The 16,411-nt window shown below is 43.4% G+C and overlaps 1 protein-coding gene across 4 annotated transcripts in view; it reads left to right on the top strand.

The window, feature by feature from the left end:
* The window catches only part of FNDC1 (fibronectin type III domain containing 1), a 112,654-nt gene that overhangs the window by 15,470 nt on the left and 80,773 nt on the right, over positions 1–16,411 (top strand). For 3 of the 4 annotated variants that reach the window (XM_059176629.1, XM_059176632.1, XM_059176628.1), the window contains exons 2-4: positions 12,752–12,946; positions 15,266–15,352; positions 15,801–15,869. The exons of the other annotated variant lie outside the window; for it this stretch is intronic. In XM_059176629.1, coding sequence (XP_059032612.1) covers positions 12,752–12,946; positions 15,266–15,352; positions 15,801–15,869 — 351 coding nt within the window. The remainder of the gene's footprint in view (positions 1–12,751; positions 12,947–15,265; positions 15,353–15,800; positions 15,870–16,411) is intronic. 4 annotated transcript variants of the gene reach the window in all.

Here is a 16,411-nt window from a genome sequence, read left to right as displayed (position 1 = left end):
AACCAGGGAGGATGGTGTCCTGGAAAGCAGGTGACAGTGGGGTCAGGGAATACAGAAGAAGAGGTACTTTGAGGAGAACCCCTCAGCTATCATTGGAAGTAGATAGAGTAAGTCAAGGACCAAGAGATGAGTGTTTGGCAACATGGACTCTTCCTAGTATTTGTAAGAGTTCGCTTAGCACAATGAGCTCAGGTATCACCATGAATTCTGGTGTCACCAATATTTTTCAGTTTTTTCTTTTGTTTTGTTTTGTTTTTTAAGTAGGCTCATGCCCAGTGCAGAGCCCAGTGCAGGGCTCAAAGTCACAACTGTGAAATCAAGACCTGAGCTGAGTTCCAGAGTTGGACACTCAACCAACGGAGTCACCCAGGTGCCCCAATAACTAACAATTTTATAACTTTGGTTCTGATTTATGTCCAAGCCTACATTTATCTCTTTCAGTTGTAACTGCAGCTGAGAGGCAATAAAGAGTAGTATAAAGAGCATTGTCTTTGGTTTTGGATTTGTCTTGGTTTTAACACCATAATGTACTAGCTGTGTATTCCTGAGGAGTCACTGAACTCTGTGAGACTCAGTTTCCTCATTTATAAAAATGGGGATACCAAAGCACAGTTGATACAGTTTTTATGGAGATTCAAGACCTGATAGTCATGGTAATCTAGAGCTCTTTTTAATCACCTCTGAGTCCCCAGTGCCTAACTCAGAATCTGACACATGGTAGGTATTCAACATATGTCTGTTGCAGAAATAAATGAGATGTCTGGCTCTTACTAAATGGGTAAATAACAAATATTCATTCCTTTTTTTTTCTTTACTTCCCTCTCTATTTTTTCTTGATTACATATGACCCCACTACAAAACCTAAACTCCTTGTTCATGAAGTGTGTTGAGCATTTCTTTCCTCTTTATTGAGAGATTGTTTGCCCATGCCTTTATTCATAACCACTAACTGATTATCTAAAATATTAATTCTTAAAATATGAGAGCATATGTTAAAAGATGATTATTAGTAGTAGTCTGGGTTGTCATTGGGCCCATGTGGTCATTGGCTTCTGGTCATGTCTGTCTCATTTACTCTGTTTCATACCTGTCTCTCCACAACATTTGCTTGGCTTATCTTCTAAGGGTATTTTTCAGGGATCTTTCTGAGTAAGATGAGTGGTGATTTCAGTGACAGTAATACCCAAGTGTTTAACATAGTTAGGCAATGACTTTCACATTTTGGGAAAAGGAATGAATTTTCAGGGAGTTTTTTTTGGCTGGCATGTCAAGCAGTTTATAGTAGGCTGACTTTAAGCTGGACTAGCAAACAATGGTAATTCTTTGAGAAACTATTCCTCAGTTGCGAATTGAATTTGAAGAATGTGCAAAAGATCCCACAAAAACCTGGAAAGTACTGGTGTCTACTGGGATCTCTGATGCCGGTCAACAGCAGGCATGAGCTCTGTATTCCTTTTCAATCCATAGGTATTTTTGCTTCTCGGTCTCTTGTTTTCTTACTTAAAAAAAAAATAAATAAATAGATCTGTCCAATAACTCCAGTTCCATTTTCCTAAATCATTCTGGAAAGCTGGTGGTTTATATGGGGAAACGTTCTTGTCTTTTATCTGGAACAGTAGCTTTTGCTTATATTAGTTCCTGAACAAAATGGCCAAGAGCTTTAAAATTTTAAATCCTAACAATCAAATTCTGCCAGCTTTGTGGGTTGAGTTTACTCTAACTTTTGGCTGCATCATTTTCTGGACAGATGTACTGACTCAAGTCTGTAGCATACTGACAAATAAAGTATTGACATTGTCAAAATCAAATTCCCAGAGCAGGTCCCTTAACAACAACAACAGAAATAATTTAAGTTAAAACAAAGCAGCTCTCACTTAGAAATCAAGAGAAAAAGTGGCTTGATTTTATGGGTCCAGAAATGATGACAGTGGGTAGCAATGGACTGGGTACTAATGGCACAATATCTGATAAACGCTTGCTAAACAGGTCAGAAAATTGTTTATCTCACTCATCAATAATCTCAGGAGCAGAGAGGCTAACCAGGTTCTTTCCATTTTTCTGGTCTGCCATCCCAGGCTGGGTCATTACACCCAGGCTTGTCACCTCATGTTCCAAAATGGCTGCTGCCTGGTTAGGTGTCATTTTGACATCCCACGGCGGAATAAAGGAAGGTACAAAAGGTCAAAAGCACAAGACAGTGGGTCCTATCCCCTTTATAACACTTTCCTGGAAATGATAGCAGTAACTTCCTCATATGTGTCATTGGCTAGAATGGATCACATGACCATCCATGGCTACTGGGAAGGCTGAAGGATCATGGATATTTAGCATCCCAGTTTCTATTGTGGAAGAAGTCAAGGGAGGAAGAAGCCAGAAATGGATCTGCCATGACACTTTCTGAATTCAGTGCAAGTTTTAAACTATCATAAATTAGTTGGGAAACTGGCCATTCTTGAGTGAAACTAATAAAAAATTCAACTTAAAACTCTTAGAAGACATCTTGAGGGAGAAGGCAGATTCACTTTAAGAGTATTCTTTGGGCTTGATCATTTGATTTTAGTTTTTCCACTTGCTGCTTGTTTTGAAACAATTCCTTGCTGCTTCATTTTGTTGTCTATTTTGTGTGTTTTCCTGCTTTATAGATCTTCCCCAAGGTGGCTGACAGGGAGGAAGGAAGATAATGAAAGGGATTAATGCGAGGTAAACTATATTAACAGATATTCTGCCTTTATCTCTTCACCCCTCTTTCTCCCCCAATACAAATAAACAACCTAGAATCTAGAACATTCTAGGCAGAAATTTCCCATAGGAAACCATAAACCCTTGAGGGTAGTGAGATGGCATTTGAATGACAGCCTTTTTTGGGTGGAGGTGGCCTTGGGTGGGAGCTTGGGGGTCAACTTCTAAGTGATGAGGGAGCAGGAGGCTGGCTGAGGACAGAGCAGAAGCTGGCGCCTCGCACCCCCCTCTCCACCTGCTCCCCTCCGTAATATGTGTGGCATTCCTCAGGCACCCCAGACTGCCATAAAACGATAAATAGTTAACTTGCAGAGATCACAATCCTGCAGGACAGGAATCTCCCTTGTTCTACAGATGTCCTAGAGATCTACAAACAGGGAGGTTACCTTATCAATAGCACAAATTTCCAGAGGCAAATAACTCTCAGTTCCCGAAGCCCTAATGTCTCCCTCCCCACCATAAACTGGAGGAGGCGGAGGTAGAAGGGAATGTAAATGATAGCAGGATCATAACACCCCACCAAGAATCTCCCAACTATCTTGATGTTAATGGCTGGCCTAAGGACGACATTGATCAAGCCACAAGGGCGGCACCTCGTAGGCCCTCTTCAGCATATGAAGACTCCGTTGAAACCTCCCTTCCCCTCACCTTCCCCCAACTGCAAGGTATATACCCTGCCATCCCTCACAACCCCGGGCAGCAGCAGCGTCCTGCCCACGGGTCCTGTCCCCGTGCTTTAATAAACCACCATTTTGCACCAAAGATGTCTCAAGAACTCTTTCTTGGTCATCGGCTCCGGACCTCAGCTCACTGAACCTCACCTAGGTTCTAGAACTTCATCATAAGGAGAAAGGGACACAGGAAAGAGAGTACAGCCCATGCAACACTGGGGATCTTTCCTTGGGAAGTTTTCGTGTCCTGGCAGGAGTGCTGGGCAGCCTAGGGCATGGCCAGCTTATGTGCAACACTACCACGCCCCCTCGCCCCCCACCCCCGCCTCCACCCCACCCCATGACCCAGGGAAGCAGGTTACGGAAGCTACATGTGAAGACGCCTCTTTCTCTGACATGTAGCCACCTGAGAATTGCCCCAGGTGAAAAAGCTTGTGCAGAGGCAGAGGAAGGTGATGACAGCTAACTGTCTGGGGAGCACAGAAGTGGACTCAGACAAACTTTATTCAAGTTTGGCCAGTGGCATGAGTTTTGAGATTTGGATGGCTTCATTTGGCTTCTTTGAGCTGATGGAGAAAAAATGTGATTCACAATTGTATTCGGTGACCATCTAGTGCCCTTATAAGCTCATTGGCATGCACGCCTGTGAATTTGGCCATTTATTCTGAATAAAATGATGCTTTGTTGTGATCAAAAATACTGGAATAGCCTGAGGGCAGGGAACTCAGGTTTAGCTGAGGAGAGAGGTGAGCAGAGCACACACTGAGCCTAGTGGCCTCACTCATCCCTCTGTTCATTAGGAAAGTCTGCTGGCAGTGAGGGTCAGGATGCCCCAGCCACACACCAGAGCTGTCTGGGGGCATTCTGAGTCTTCTGGTTTCTCACTCTACTTGTGTATGCCCCTCAATAGGTGAATGTGACAGGACACGTTGGGCATGAGAGTGGGACCCAGTAACAGGGGAGCACATTGGGACAAGGGAAGGTGGATTGGGTTTTGAGGAATGCAGGCCAGGGATAAAGTCTGGAGAGCCCTGCCTGCCCTCAGATCTCCCGAAGGACCTGGGACATCTGCTTGCCTTGGTGTTTCTCTCTGACGCGAGGATAGTGCTGTGTGGCTTCCCCATGGTGGGGTCAGAGGTTGTGTCTGCAAAGTTCTTTCAGGTCTGTGGAGTGTTTTTTAAGTTTAAAGATTCCAAGGACCTAGACTTCCAGACCTAGGTTTTATTTTTTAAAGCAGTTATCCATAGAGAACCATGCCAACTGTGGAAAACAATTTTATTGAACCCCATTCATATTGTGAAATGTCAGAAGAGGAGCCAGGCCATTATTTTAATACTCAGACTATGTCTACCCAGACCTGGTCTTCCAGGTGGAAAATGCAGTCAACCATATGTAGATTATACTCATATCAGTTTTTCTTCACACCATTGCAAAACAACCTGTATTTGCCCTGGTTGTTTTTGTTGTTGTTGTTGTTTTGTTTTTTGGTTGTCCTTGTTTGTTTTTGAGGGGAGCATCATAATTATTTGGCAAATATAATTCCATCCATTTGACAAATTATTAAAACTTGGCCGGGCATTCCAGTGTTTTGCCCATGTGTTGCCAACCATCTGGTTGTTTCTACATTTGTGACTATTCCTTTTATGTCTGGTATCTTATGGACAAGGGCCGAATTTTTCCACCTTTCCTTAGAATTATAGTCTCAAAGTTGTAGATCACACTGATTCAAAACCTCCTCCCCCACCCCGGTTTATATCCTAACCTTTTCTGGCTTATTGATTGAATTTTTGGTCAAACACTCATGGTTGCATCTGTGTTTTCTTCATTTCAGTCTGGGAAGTATTTGGCGGTTTCCAGTGGAAAGTAAAACTTGCATTTCAAATACAGACAAAGTAGGGAGACTTAAATAAACATGAAGGTTTTGTTGCATTAAAGAGCAATCCTTAGTATACTTAAGAAATAATTTAAAAATTTTGGGGGTTTTAAGGGACTAGTTTCTTTCTTTTTTTTTTTTTAACATCTTAATTTTATTTTATTTTTCTCAATGTTCCAAGATTCACTGTATTAGTTTATTTCAAAAGCTCTTAACATTCCGTTGGGGGTTTCCTTCTTAACCAAGTTTGTCTCTCTCTCCTCAGCATCAACTGCCAGACTGGGTGGGCTGCACAGAGCCCTCAGCTAGAATGGCTGCCATCCCTGGCTGGTATTTGCTTTAATTTGGGGGTGGGGGGGTGTCTGTCTGCACACTGGCAGCGTTTTGTGACTAAACGTACTGGCTACTGGGGTAGCTTCAGAAAGATATTTTTGACTTTCATAGAAGATCTTGATTAATCCATCAGGGTCTGACTGCAAGTGGCCAGAACCCCAACTTGAACTCATATAAGTCCCAAAATTCATTGTTTTGTGGAGCTGTATGTTCCAAAGTGAGGGGGTTCAGCTGGCCTTAAGGATTGAACCTCGGAACCAGGACTCTAACAGCCCCTGGACATTCTGTCCATTTCTGGTTTCTTCTCCATGTGGCATGAAAGCTGTCACTAACAATTCTAAGATGCTGCCGCCACAGCCTCATGACTGGAAAGCAGAGGCGGTGCCCAGGATCTGGTTCCAGTTAGAACGATTCCAATGAAGTCTCCTGAGCCATCTGAGCTCACATGAACAGAAGTTTATTACCAGAACTGGGAGAGGCTTCATTGGATAGACAAACTTAATATGTGTTTTTTACACTGCACATTTTGGATTTGCTGGCTTATAGAGATTTGAGGGTCTTGGGGCTCTTTAAGAATTTAGGCAGGTGGAAGACTTTGGATTTAATTATTTATACATCAGGGAATCCTGAAGAATTCACACCAGTTCCAGAGAAGGATGGCAGGGGCTCTGACCCCATTTGGGCACTAGATGAATCTCCTCTGGCCGAGGCTAGACAGAACGGGAAGTAAGAGTCGAAAAAAACTTAGACCTCAATTTCTTTAGATTTTAAGCTGTAAAACCCAGAAGGCTTCACTCTTGGACTCTAAATTTTCCTTAGGAATTTCATAATGGGATGAACTTACATTGAAATTGGAACATTTTTATATTGCTGGTATTATATTATCAGAATATGTGTATGATAGATCATCCCCTTGCTTAAACTCTGGTGGACTACTTTGGACAGCATGGACTGGTCAAAATATGAGATTGGAAAGGACAGGCAAGAGTGAATTTTTAGCCTAGAGGTCAGTGTGGCTTTGGAGTTGACCAAAGAATGAGTCTTCCTCATCTCAGAGCTTTTTGGGATCTGGAAGGATCCCCAAATTTCACCCCAAGAGCATAAAAATGGGACAGTGATTAGTTCTGCAGAGGCCCCTGAAGGTGGGACAAGTGGTCTTGATCCTCTCTCTGAGGAAGCAGCCACACTTGACCTCAGGTTAATGGTCATGCCCAGTGGGGCCAGCAAATAGCCTGCTGGATATGTTAAGGAGACTTCCATTTTCCTCACCTCGTGTTTCACTTCTGGCCTCTGGCCTCATGCTGTGCTCCCTGTCCTCCCTGAGACTTGCTTTATCTGAGGCTTGAGGGACTAGAGTCCAGTCTCTCTTGGTCTACTTTCTCTACTCCATGGTGTTAGTGCATTGGAAGACACAGGCATATGAGCCTCCTCTTCAGGTCCGCCTTCCTGGTGGAAGGCTGCATTTGGTTCCTCTCCGACTTGTGCATGGGAAGACACTGGGTGGTGGTTCAGGCCTGTTGTTCTCCCCCCACTGTGAGGCAGTGGCCCTGAGGGGTCTGCTGTGTAGGCTTGACTTTCCCCTCTGCGTCCTGAAGGGAGGGAGACAGGAAGCACGCGATGGTTCCATATCAGATCCACCCTCTCTAATGTAACCCTATTGACAATAAACCTGATGGTTTGATTTTTTTTCACCAATTCGGAGACTTTGATGCAGCCATTATGTTATTTTTTCAAAGTAAAATGAAACAAAGAAACTAGCAAAACAACACTTTGGGTCCAGAAATATTCAGTTACTGTTTTGAATCACAGTCCTTACTCAAGGCATGATTTCTCTATGAATTGTGTGCATTTTGGATTACTTTTACCATTGATTCATTTTATCAACTGATTTTGAACTTCCCTTCCTTTATTCTGAGGAATAGCTCTTCACAGAATTCCCTTGCTAGGAATTATGTATTTTTGTTTGTTGTGGCTGTGCCTGTACACTTGCAGATGGGTGGCGGTGTCTGAAGCAAGGAAAAGAGAAGTGAGATACTGAGTTTCACTTTAAACTCATTCCATTTGGAACTCACATGGGATCCTCACGTAGGCAGTACAGACTCTTGGTCTGGGATGGTTAGGTCAGTGCTGGGCATGTTGCTGTCATCGGTTTTGCTAGTAGCCAAAGCCTGTGTAGCATTTCATACTCCCTTCCCCAAAGCCATCCTGGGATGGGCCTTCCTTTCTTCTCTGGAACCCAGGCTAGTTTTTATTTTTCAGAGCCTTTATGCCTCTCAAGGAACAGAGGGAGGTCTGACAGTGAGATATGAGTCCTTGAACAGATCTGTACCTAAAGTGAGTAAGATGCCAGAGTGGGAAGGTGAGCAAGGGCCAGGTGAGGTGTTATAGCCCTATCCACTGTGAGAAATGAGCCCCGTGGATGTTGGTCAGGCCAGCCTGGCCCTGGGAATCTAGCTTTGGTTTCCCAAGGGCATTCACCAGCCCTAGAGAACCCCTTGAGGTCACTCTGCGAAAGCTGAAGACCTAATAAGGACAGACATTCCAGAGTCATTGGAATTTGGGTCTCCATCCTTGAACAAAAGTGGATTTGTACTTTGACCCTGGAAATAAACTGGCCTCCTAGAGCACTCTTGGATAAGACCGGAAGTTTGGAGCTAGACCACAGTAACAATTCTAGGTGCTGACTGTGTCCATATTGTCTGTTCCTGAACAAACCAGTAGAGGTCTCATTGGAGCCATGGCTCTGAAACATCTGGCCTGGCAATTGCTGGGCATCTGAAAGATCACCCAAAGTACCATTGCCACTTGGTACTTGGCAAAATATCCTTGAATCTGGATAATGTTTACTGGCACGAACTATGGAAGTGACTTTCTCATGGTATGAAATTGCTGGAGTCGTAGCAGACTCTGCTCACTTCTTTCTTCTGTCCGGACCATCTTCCCACCTGCTCCATTCAAAGACTCCTTGAATGGGGAGAAACGGGAAAAGGCACGGACAGAAAATTCTTTTGACTTAACCTAGCATCCCTTAGGTTGCCACTTAAGCTCATTTCCTCATTTTGTATCCTGGGGAGAAGGAAAAAACAACTTGTCATAGCCCTAACCTGTCATGGAGGCTCTGCGAGGTTACCTCCTCATGTTCCCTTTGTTGGGTCATAGAATTCCTGTTGTCTTGACTTTGGGTTTGTCCTTTTTCCTTTTTAGAGAGGCAGTTCATGGGGTTTATAGTTTTAAAGAATGTACCTGGTATCATCTTTATCAGATAAGAATACAGAAAACTACTACAAAATGTTGCGTGTGGTATTTATTTAGCAGAGAGGGTGGTCTGGTCTAAATTTCTAAGAACAGTTAGAATACCTCAGGAATCACTTTGTCAGGTTTCATCCTTTTGCTCCCAGAGTACTGATCCCACAGCACAGAGTCAGAATGCAGTCTGCAGACCTGGAAACCAGTTTCACAGCCTTTATGCCTTGACTGCACATGTAAGGAATGAAATCAGGAGACCTACAAAAACAATCATCAAGAATAGAACATATGGTCACACTTCTAGTCTCAAGAAGAAGCTTTCTGTCAAGCAATTCAAGTGCGCATACATTGATTTGTGCCTGCCCAGACTGACTGTTCCACTGGTAGATGATGGTTTGATGAGTTCTCTGAGAGTGAGGGGCTCTGGGTGGGGCTGGACAGCAAAGATGGCTTTCCATCCAGCCCCCTCTCTTTCTCTTCCTCCAATTCTTTCTAAGAAGACACAGATGATGTTTACCAGGAAGCATCAAAAATGATACCAGTTTGAAATATCAAAGTAGATAACAATCCAGGGAGTGAAAATATCTGCTAATCAAGCCACCATACAGTTTGTTTAACTGACCCAATTTGTGTGTGCTGGGGGGGAGGGGGAAGAAAGGGTCATGGTAGATTGGCCTAGCACCTTTGGAAAACCTTAAATTCAGGACTTACCTTAGGGAAACTGAAGGAACTGCCTTGAAAGTGCGATTTCCAGGTCTCCCAGAGACCTTTATTCACAAATGACCTTCATTAGGCAACTCTCTGAGGCCTAAATTGTCAGTATTAGAAAAGTCTTTGGTCTTAAGTTTTGTGGTAAGAAGGCAAATGTCCCTGAGAGAGCACGTGCTCTGCTTCTTCTATTCCTTCCAGAAAGGAGGGAGGTTGAGGACACTCAGCGCAAGGTGCCATGACGGTGTATGGGGGGCAGGAGTGTCCCCCAGAGAGGAAAGTGGCACGGTGGGAGAGATGATAAACCCAGCTCTGGAGGCTCGTAATTTGTTTTAGAATGGTGGTGGCTTCCTAGATTAATTCATTTTCAATAGCAGGGGTCACAGGTCATATCCGGACAGGAGCAGCTTCTGAGGGTCTGTGAGCTGGGAAGGGGAGAGCTGGGCTTTGGAATGAGACAAAGCAGGGCTTGCATTTGGCTCCAGCTCTGGTGCAGCTGTGTGACTCTGGGTGAACCCTAACCTTGCTCCCGGCCTTCTTTCTTCGTCGGGAATATGGAGGGAATAAATGACACCTCCCAGGTGGTGTGCGCTCGGAGCACCTCCTGTAACGCTGGGTTAGGTGCTCATAGTAGTGGGAGGTGGTGGTAGACACGCCGTAACCGCCCCCGCTCCGGTCCATTTGTACTTACCGTCGCTGCGCACCATATGGCTTTTCTCTCAGCATACAAATGCTGGCTCAGGCAATTATCAAGTGGAGACACGCTGACGGTACTTGGTCATTGGCAGGAAGAGAACAAACAAACCCATGCACAGACACAGTTGGAAGCTCCGATGGTGTAAGCCCCGGAAACGATAGTCATTAGATTTTGGCAACCCAGAGGTATTTCCCCCTGGCCCTTCCTTGTTTGCATATCACCATGCTTGTGCTCCTTGAAGGTTTGGAATGTCTCCCCATATGCTGGGCTGACGGGACCGTTTGAGTGTGGATTCTCAAGTAAGCTGGACACTCTTCTAGGCTGTGTCCAAGGATAGATGCAAGGCAGGGCTGGGAAGAACAGTGAGTATATGTATAAACTGGTCTTCTCTCCCGAGTATCAGTAATGAAAGTCAGTCGTTTTCAGGCCTAGGCAGATGGTACTGATTTTGTACTGATTGAATCATGAACGCCCAAGAGAAGATGTGACAGTGCTTGGGGGTCACTGACCTCTTGTTTTCAGCTGTGTGTCCAGGACATAACTTTCCCTAAGGGAGATTTGGAAGCGAATTATAGAGAAAAACGTCATTCGCATATCCATTCGTTTGTTTCCTTCCTTGGGAGGATGCCCAACTGTGAGCAGCCCTTTGCCATTTTGGGGGGACCTTGCTTTGCTCTTGAACACCTTTCAGTCTGTGTGAAATACTGAATTCCTGGGACTGATTGCTGCTGGTGGAGGAAATAGGGATCACAATGAGAAAAAAGCTGGTTAGTCAGATGGCAGGGAAGGAGGAGAGGTTTTGTAGTGAAGCCTGGGGGGAAAGAAAGGAAACTTAGAGAAGGGAACCCCAGTCCTCTGGCTAAGTAAGTTCTGGAAGGTTTCTCCTGGGTGAGGAGGGAAGGGTACATGAGAATGATTGAAGAGTAGCCATGATTGCTAGTAAATTCCAAGAAAGTCACCGGCACCTTGTGTGTACAATCTCCTCAACTCAAAATTTTGTAGAGAGCACTCGGTTTCTTGTCTATGATTTCTCCAATTGTGGGTTTATGGGACCCTCGTCCCTGGAGCCGGGGAGGGAAGGCTTTGTGGATTTTGCTTCCTGCCTGGAGTCTGACAACATGCCTTTGTCTCCAAAACAGGCATTCTTTCTTTACTGCTTTGACATCATCAGATTCATTCTCTTCTTTTTTTTTTTTTTTTAAAGATTTTATTTATTTGACAGACAGAGATCACAAGTAGGCAGAGAGGCAGACATAGAGAGAGGGAAGCAGGCTCCCTGCTGAGCAGAGAGCCCGATGTGGGGCTCGATCCCAGGACCCTGGGACCATGATCTGAGCTAAAAGCAGAGGCTTAACCCACTGAGCTACCCAGATGCCCCCATGATTCATTCTCTTCTTTTCCATACCTTGGATTTCTTGAGTGGGACCATATGAGTTCTCCTTTTCCATCATGTTACTCCTGAGGCAGTGGGGCAATTTGTGGAGGGATGAATGATGTATGCCAGCGTCATCTGTGCTTACGGTGTTCAGAATTTTCATCCAGTATTAAAATCACATACTAACCAATCCATGTGTCATCACATGAAAAAATTCATTTTTTTTCATGTTACGCAGTTTAAAGGTTTTCTGGGTTTCTTAAATTACTTTTCATTTTCCTGAGAGGTCCTTCCATCATTGAATAAACAGTTTCAGATCCAGGTTTGCCTAAAATTTGTTTGACTGTTGTGTGAATGTTTAGCATCTATTTATATTATGCGATGTTGCAGGATCTGTTATAATGTGAGCTGAGAGGTTTTGTTTGACAAAATGTTGTGTTTCGTTTGGGTTATTTTTCAAAATCAAGAATACATTTATGGAACCTCATAACTGAAGATAAAAATGTAACTATGCTTCTTAATAACTTGTTTTTCTTCTTCTGGGACAAAATATGGAAACATTTAAATTAGCTCTATGCAGATGAACCAGAGGTTTTCCTCCCTTTTAAGATGTTGATGATCTTGGTTTTTTTCTTTGTGGAAATGAATGCTTTGGATACAATGGATAGTCATCCTCATCATAACAATTTTATGTTGTTCTTTTTGGAGGTATTTGAAAGATCATCCAACTGTACGTTACAGAATACTAAGAGCTTATTTGATATATGAATGCCTCTGGAGAGTGTGTCAAATTATGAATTCGTTATTCCTGCACTAGCAAGGCAACATGATCAAGCCAGAGAATGCCTAGAGTTTGTTTTGATTTGTTTCACTTTTGTTTTAAATTTACCACCCACCGTTATCCAAAACACATGAAAGTTGTGGGTTTGATATGTTTGTTTTGCTCTCATACTATAACGGTGTTCAATCATGACTATACTTAACGTCTTTAGGACCAGACAAATTAAAAGTCATTTGCTCTTTTGATAACAATATCAGAGAACATTGGGAAAAAATTCCTTTTCACAATCTGCCGTTCCCCTAAGTTGATAGTTGCGCTGTTTGCATAGCTGACCACCCACTGAAGCCAAGGCATGTGAAACTGCTGTCCACTAAAATGGGCCTGAAAGTCACGTGGGACCCACCCAAAGATGCTACCAGTAGACCCGTGGAGCATTACAACATTGCCTATGGGAAGTCACTGAAAAGTCTTAAGTACATCAAGGTGAATGCTGAGACGTACTCCTTCCTTATTGACGATGTGGGTAAGTGACACTCTGGTCTTGTTCCCAGTCAGAACTAACTGTACATCAACATGCTCAGTTCCCTTCTTAGGTAGGGTGGCTGTTTGTGAGACACAGTGTGGCCAGGCTCCAGGAAACTCACGGTTCTTTGAGAACAGGTAGCCAAGGTCATGAGGTTGTTGCTCAACCTTTATCTTGCCCTGGACTTCCTCATTCTGCATCTTAACTCGAGTATTTCTGGATAGCTCTCCAAATAGATGTAGGAAACCAGTTTTTAGTTTCTGAATTTGACTTTGGAAAACATGTGGGTCCTTTGTTTGTTTCATAGAAACTTAACTACTTTGTAGCCTAATCTTGAGATTTCTAACTTATAAATCAATTAGAGATTACTCAAATAATATGTCCCTGTGAGGGTGTGTGTGATATGTCACACTTAGCCACATCTGGTTCAAAGATGCGACATCCCCCCCCATTAAAGTTGATTCTGAAAGTCTGCGATATTTAAAAATTTTCCTAAATATGTTGTTTTATTAGTGTAGGCATAGGTGGTTTTGAACTTGGGCTTTGAGCTGCTTCCTTGGGATCCTCTATCATTTGCTTTTTTGATCCCATGAGCCTGAAACTCGCATTTATTCTACAGTTCAACCTCATGATGGATTGTAAGGAAGTAACAGAAGTCAGCATCTCTGACAACCAGGTCTCCCTGTGCCAGGTTACCATTTTCCTGCCTTCCTTTAGTGGATCAAAATCAATTTGTGGCTCCTCACATTCCTGGCCATAGTCTACACACTTTCTCCCTCTCCACCTCCTGCATATATAGCATTATATATGTTAGGCTTTCTGAGTAACGGAGCAGAAAGAATATAGAACGAACATAAAGGCAGCCGGATTTCCTTCTTTGTGGTTCCAGCTAAACGTACATTTCTCTGAATATTTTCCACATCAGTATGACCCTACAAAGTCCAACAGTGAGGTTAAATGGAGATTCTGTTGGGCCAGAGGCATGAGCCGGGTCATCTTTGCTTGTTCAAACCTTAGGTTGTTATGATCACTGCAGAGAAGAAAAACATGCAGAAAGAGAGCCCTGGAGCTTACTGAAAAACAAAGTGTCTCCCAAGTAACTCACTGATGAGTTAGCAGGAATCAGAGACATGTGGATTAAATTTCTTTGAAATAAGAATTACCTCAAAATGAAGAGAGAAAGTGCCTAGTGAAGCATGATTTTCCATGTGTCTGACCTTAGAGAGCAGTCCCCAGTTAGTCCGGCAGACCGTGCCAAACCTGAAATGCCACCAGGCCCTCCCGCAGTCAGACAGAGGTCCTACCGACCTGGAGCACAGCAGGGATGCTCGATGGCCTTGCCCTGTCTCTCCCGTTGGGCCTCTGGCTTGAGAACCAAGGTTCTGTTATGGGAACACTTAACACCTTGAGAAATGTACAGATGCTTCTTGCCTTTGACACAACTAACCCTTATCTCTCCAACTGTCCGTCTGGGCAAATACCTGCAAACTCTCATCTCTCCAAGGAATTGGCACCTTCATTTACTTTTCACAGTAATTCATCTTCAGGAAAACCAGCTTTACTGGAGTTTTCCTTTCTGCCGTTGCAAATTCAGGGCTCACTTACACGATAACGTGGCCTCTCGGTTTCTCTTCCCGTCCCACTGACTTCAGGAGCTCAGCCAAAGAGACCATGGCTATTTGAACTTGACCCCTAGATACAAGTCAAAATGAAGCCCAGTTATTTCAAGATTAGCATGTCCAAGTTTCCAGCAGCTGTTTCTCTGGGTCTTTGTTGAAATGGTCAAAGACAACATGCAGACCTAGTAAAGAGAGCGTTTTATTATCATAAGGAGAGAATTTCATGAAGCTCTATGTATTGCAATGAAGATTTTCCGTGTGCTAAATTTTATGAGTTACCCTGACATTTTCTTTCTATTTGTTGGAGATTTCTGTTTGAAGCTTCCAGGGGGAGATATTACTTGCAGTTACTGACGCTGTAGGCTATAAAACACCTAGTTAGTGGATGGTGGCTTCTTATTTCCTACATTAATCTCACAGTTGCAAAAGCCGCTTCTGTTGACTGCTTATGCATCCAGGTTTATTAGACATGCCATGTACTTTGTACTAAATAAATTTTGTCTTCTTTGGGTTAGGTGTATTTTTGTTGCATGAGAGGAAGATTAGTGATATTGATTAAAGAGAGAGAGAGAAAGCTGTAGTTAGATTTGTCACTTAATGCAGATTCTTATATTTGGTTATGTAAGGGAGACAGTTAGTGAATCAAACTGTCATTCTTGGAGATTTGAAATGGTGGCTTGATATAAACCATATGTTTCAGAGCCGGGGGTAGTGTACTTTGTGCTGGTTACTGCAGAAAACCACAATGGAGTGAGCCGTCCGGTTTACAGAGCTGAAAGCCCGCCTGGTAAGTCTTACCTAGAATTGGAGGCTGTATTTTTGTTTCTTCGGTGGGGAGAAACATCCCTCTTTGCTTTCTCAGATCTAGACAAATTTAGAATCTTTAAATTAGAGTTCCTGAGCAAGAATGACTTGTACAGCAAGTTGAAAGGTGGAAAGCTAGGAGAGACTTATTCCTTCTTTTAAAGTAATTTTAATGTAGGTTGTTAGTGGTCTGTCCTAAATTGTTTGAGTACTCATTAGAGTAAGCCATGTGCAAAAGGTCAACAGGATGTGCTGTCCAGAAGCTTAGGTGCCTCGTTACTGATGTGGCCTGAGCGGATCCTTTTTTTTTTTTTTTTTTTTTTTTTGAGGACTGTTGAAAAGATCACTAAACATATATTAGGGCTGCACTGAAATGTGGAAAATCCGATCGTCCTTGTTTCTAACTATGAAGTTGCATTTTCCTCATTTAGGAGGTGAATGGATCCAGATTGATGGTTTTCCCATTAAGGGTCCAGGACCATTTAATGAAACCGTCACAGGTACTATGTCCTCCTTTGGTTCATGTCTTCACTGAAGCACCATCTCGCAAGAAGGTCGTGCTTCTGTCACACACATTGCTTACCAACCTTCATGTAGTTCCCATTGCTAAACTAACACACATGGCACACGGTTTCGGTCAATCTGCTCTGCACCTGATGGCCCAGACTCTAGCCCGTGTTTGCTCATTTTCCACTGTTCTTTTGTGTTCTGGTGTGGGGAATTGTCTGCGTCTACATCTGGGGATACTGTTGCACTGTTAACAGGCAAATATGGTCGTTGAGATGGTAGCCCTGGCCAAGATAAGGATGTTTACTGCTCTGTTACCTGCGGATGGCATAAATGAATGGAATCCACCAAGAAGTGGCTTTTATTGGCAAATGTATGACATCAAGTCTTTCTCTCTGTTCTTATGAGCGTGGGATATTTTGTGGTATGTCAGAGCACCTGCCTTCCATCTCTGCTCCATATTTGTATATATGTCTGTTTTATCATTTGGATGTTGATGTTGTCTAGTCATATTGTTTTGCTTGTTGGGAGAAGT

This window comes from Mustela lutreola, chromosome 6 (genome assembly GCF_030435805.1).
Source record: "Mustela lutreola isolate mMusLut2 chromosome 6, mMusLut2.pri, whole genome shotgun sequence".
Lineage (NCBI taxonomy): Eukaryota > Metazoa > Chordata > Mammalia > Carnivora > Mustelidae > Mustela > Mustela lutreola.
The sequence above is the reverse complement of the archived record's forward strand: the minus strand, read 5'-3'. Positions and strand labels throughout refer to the sequence as shown.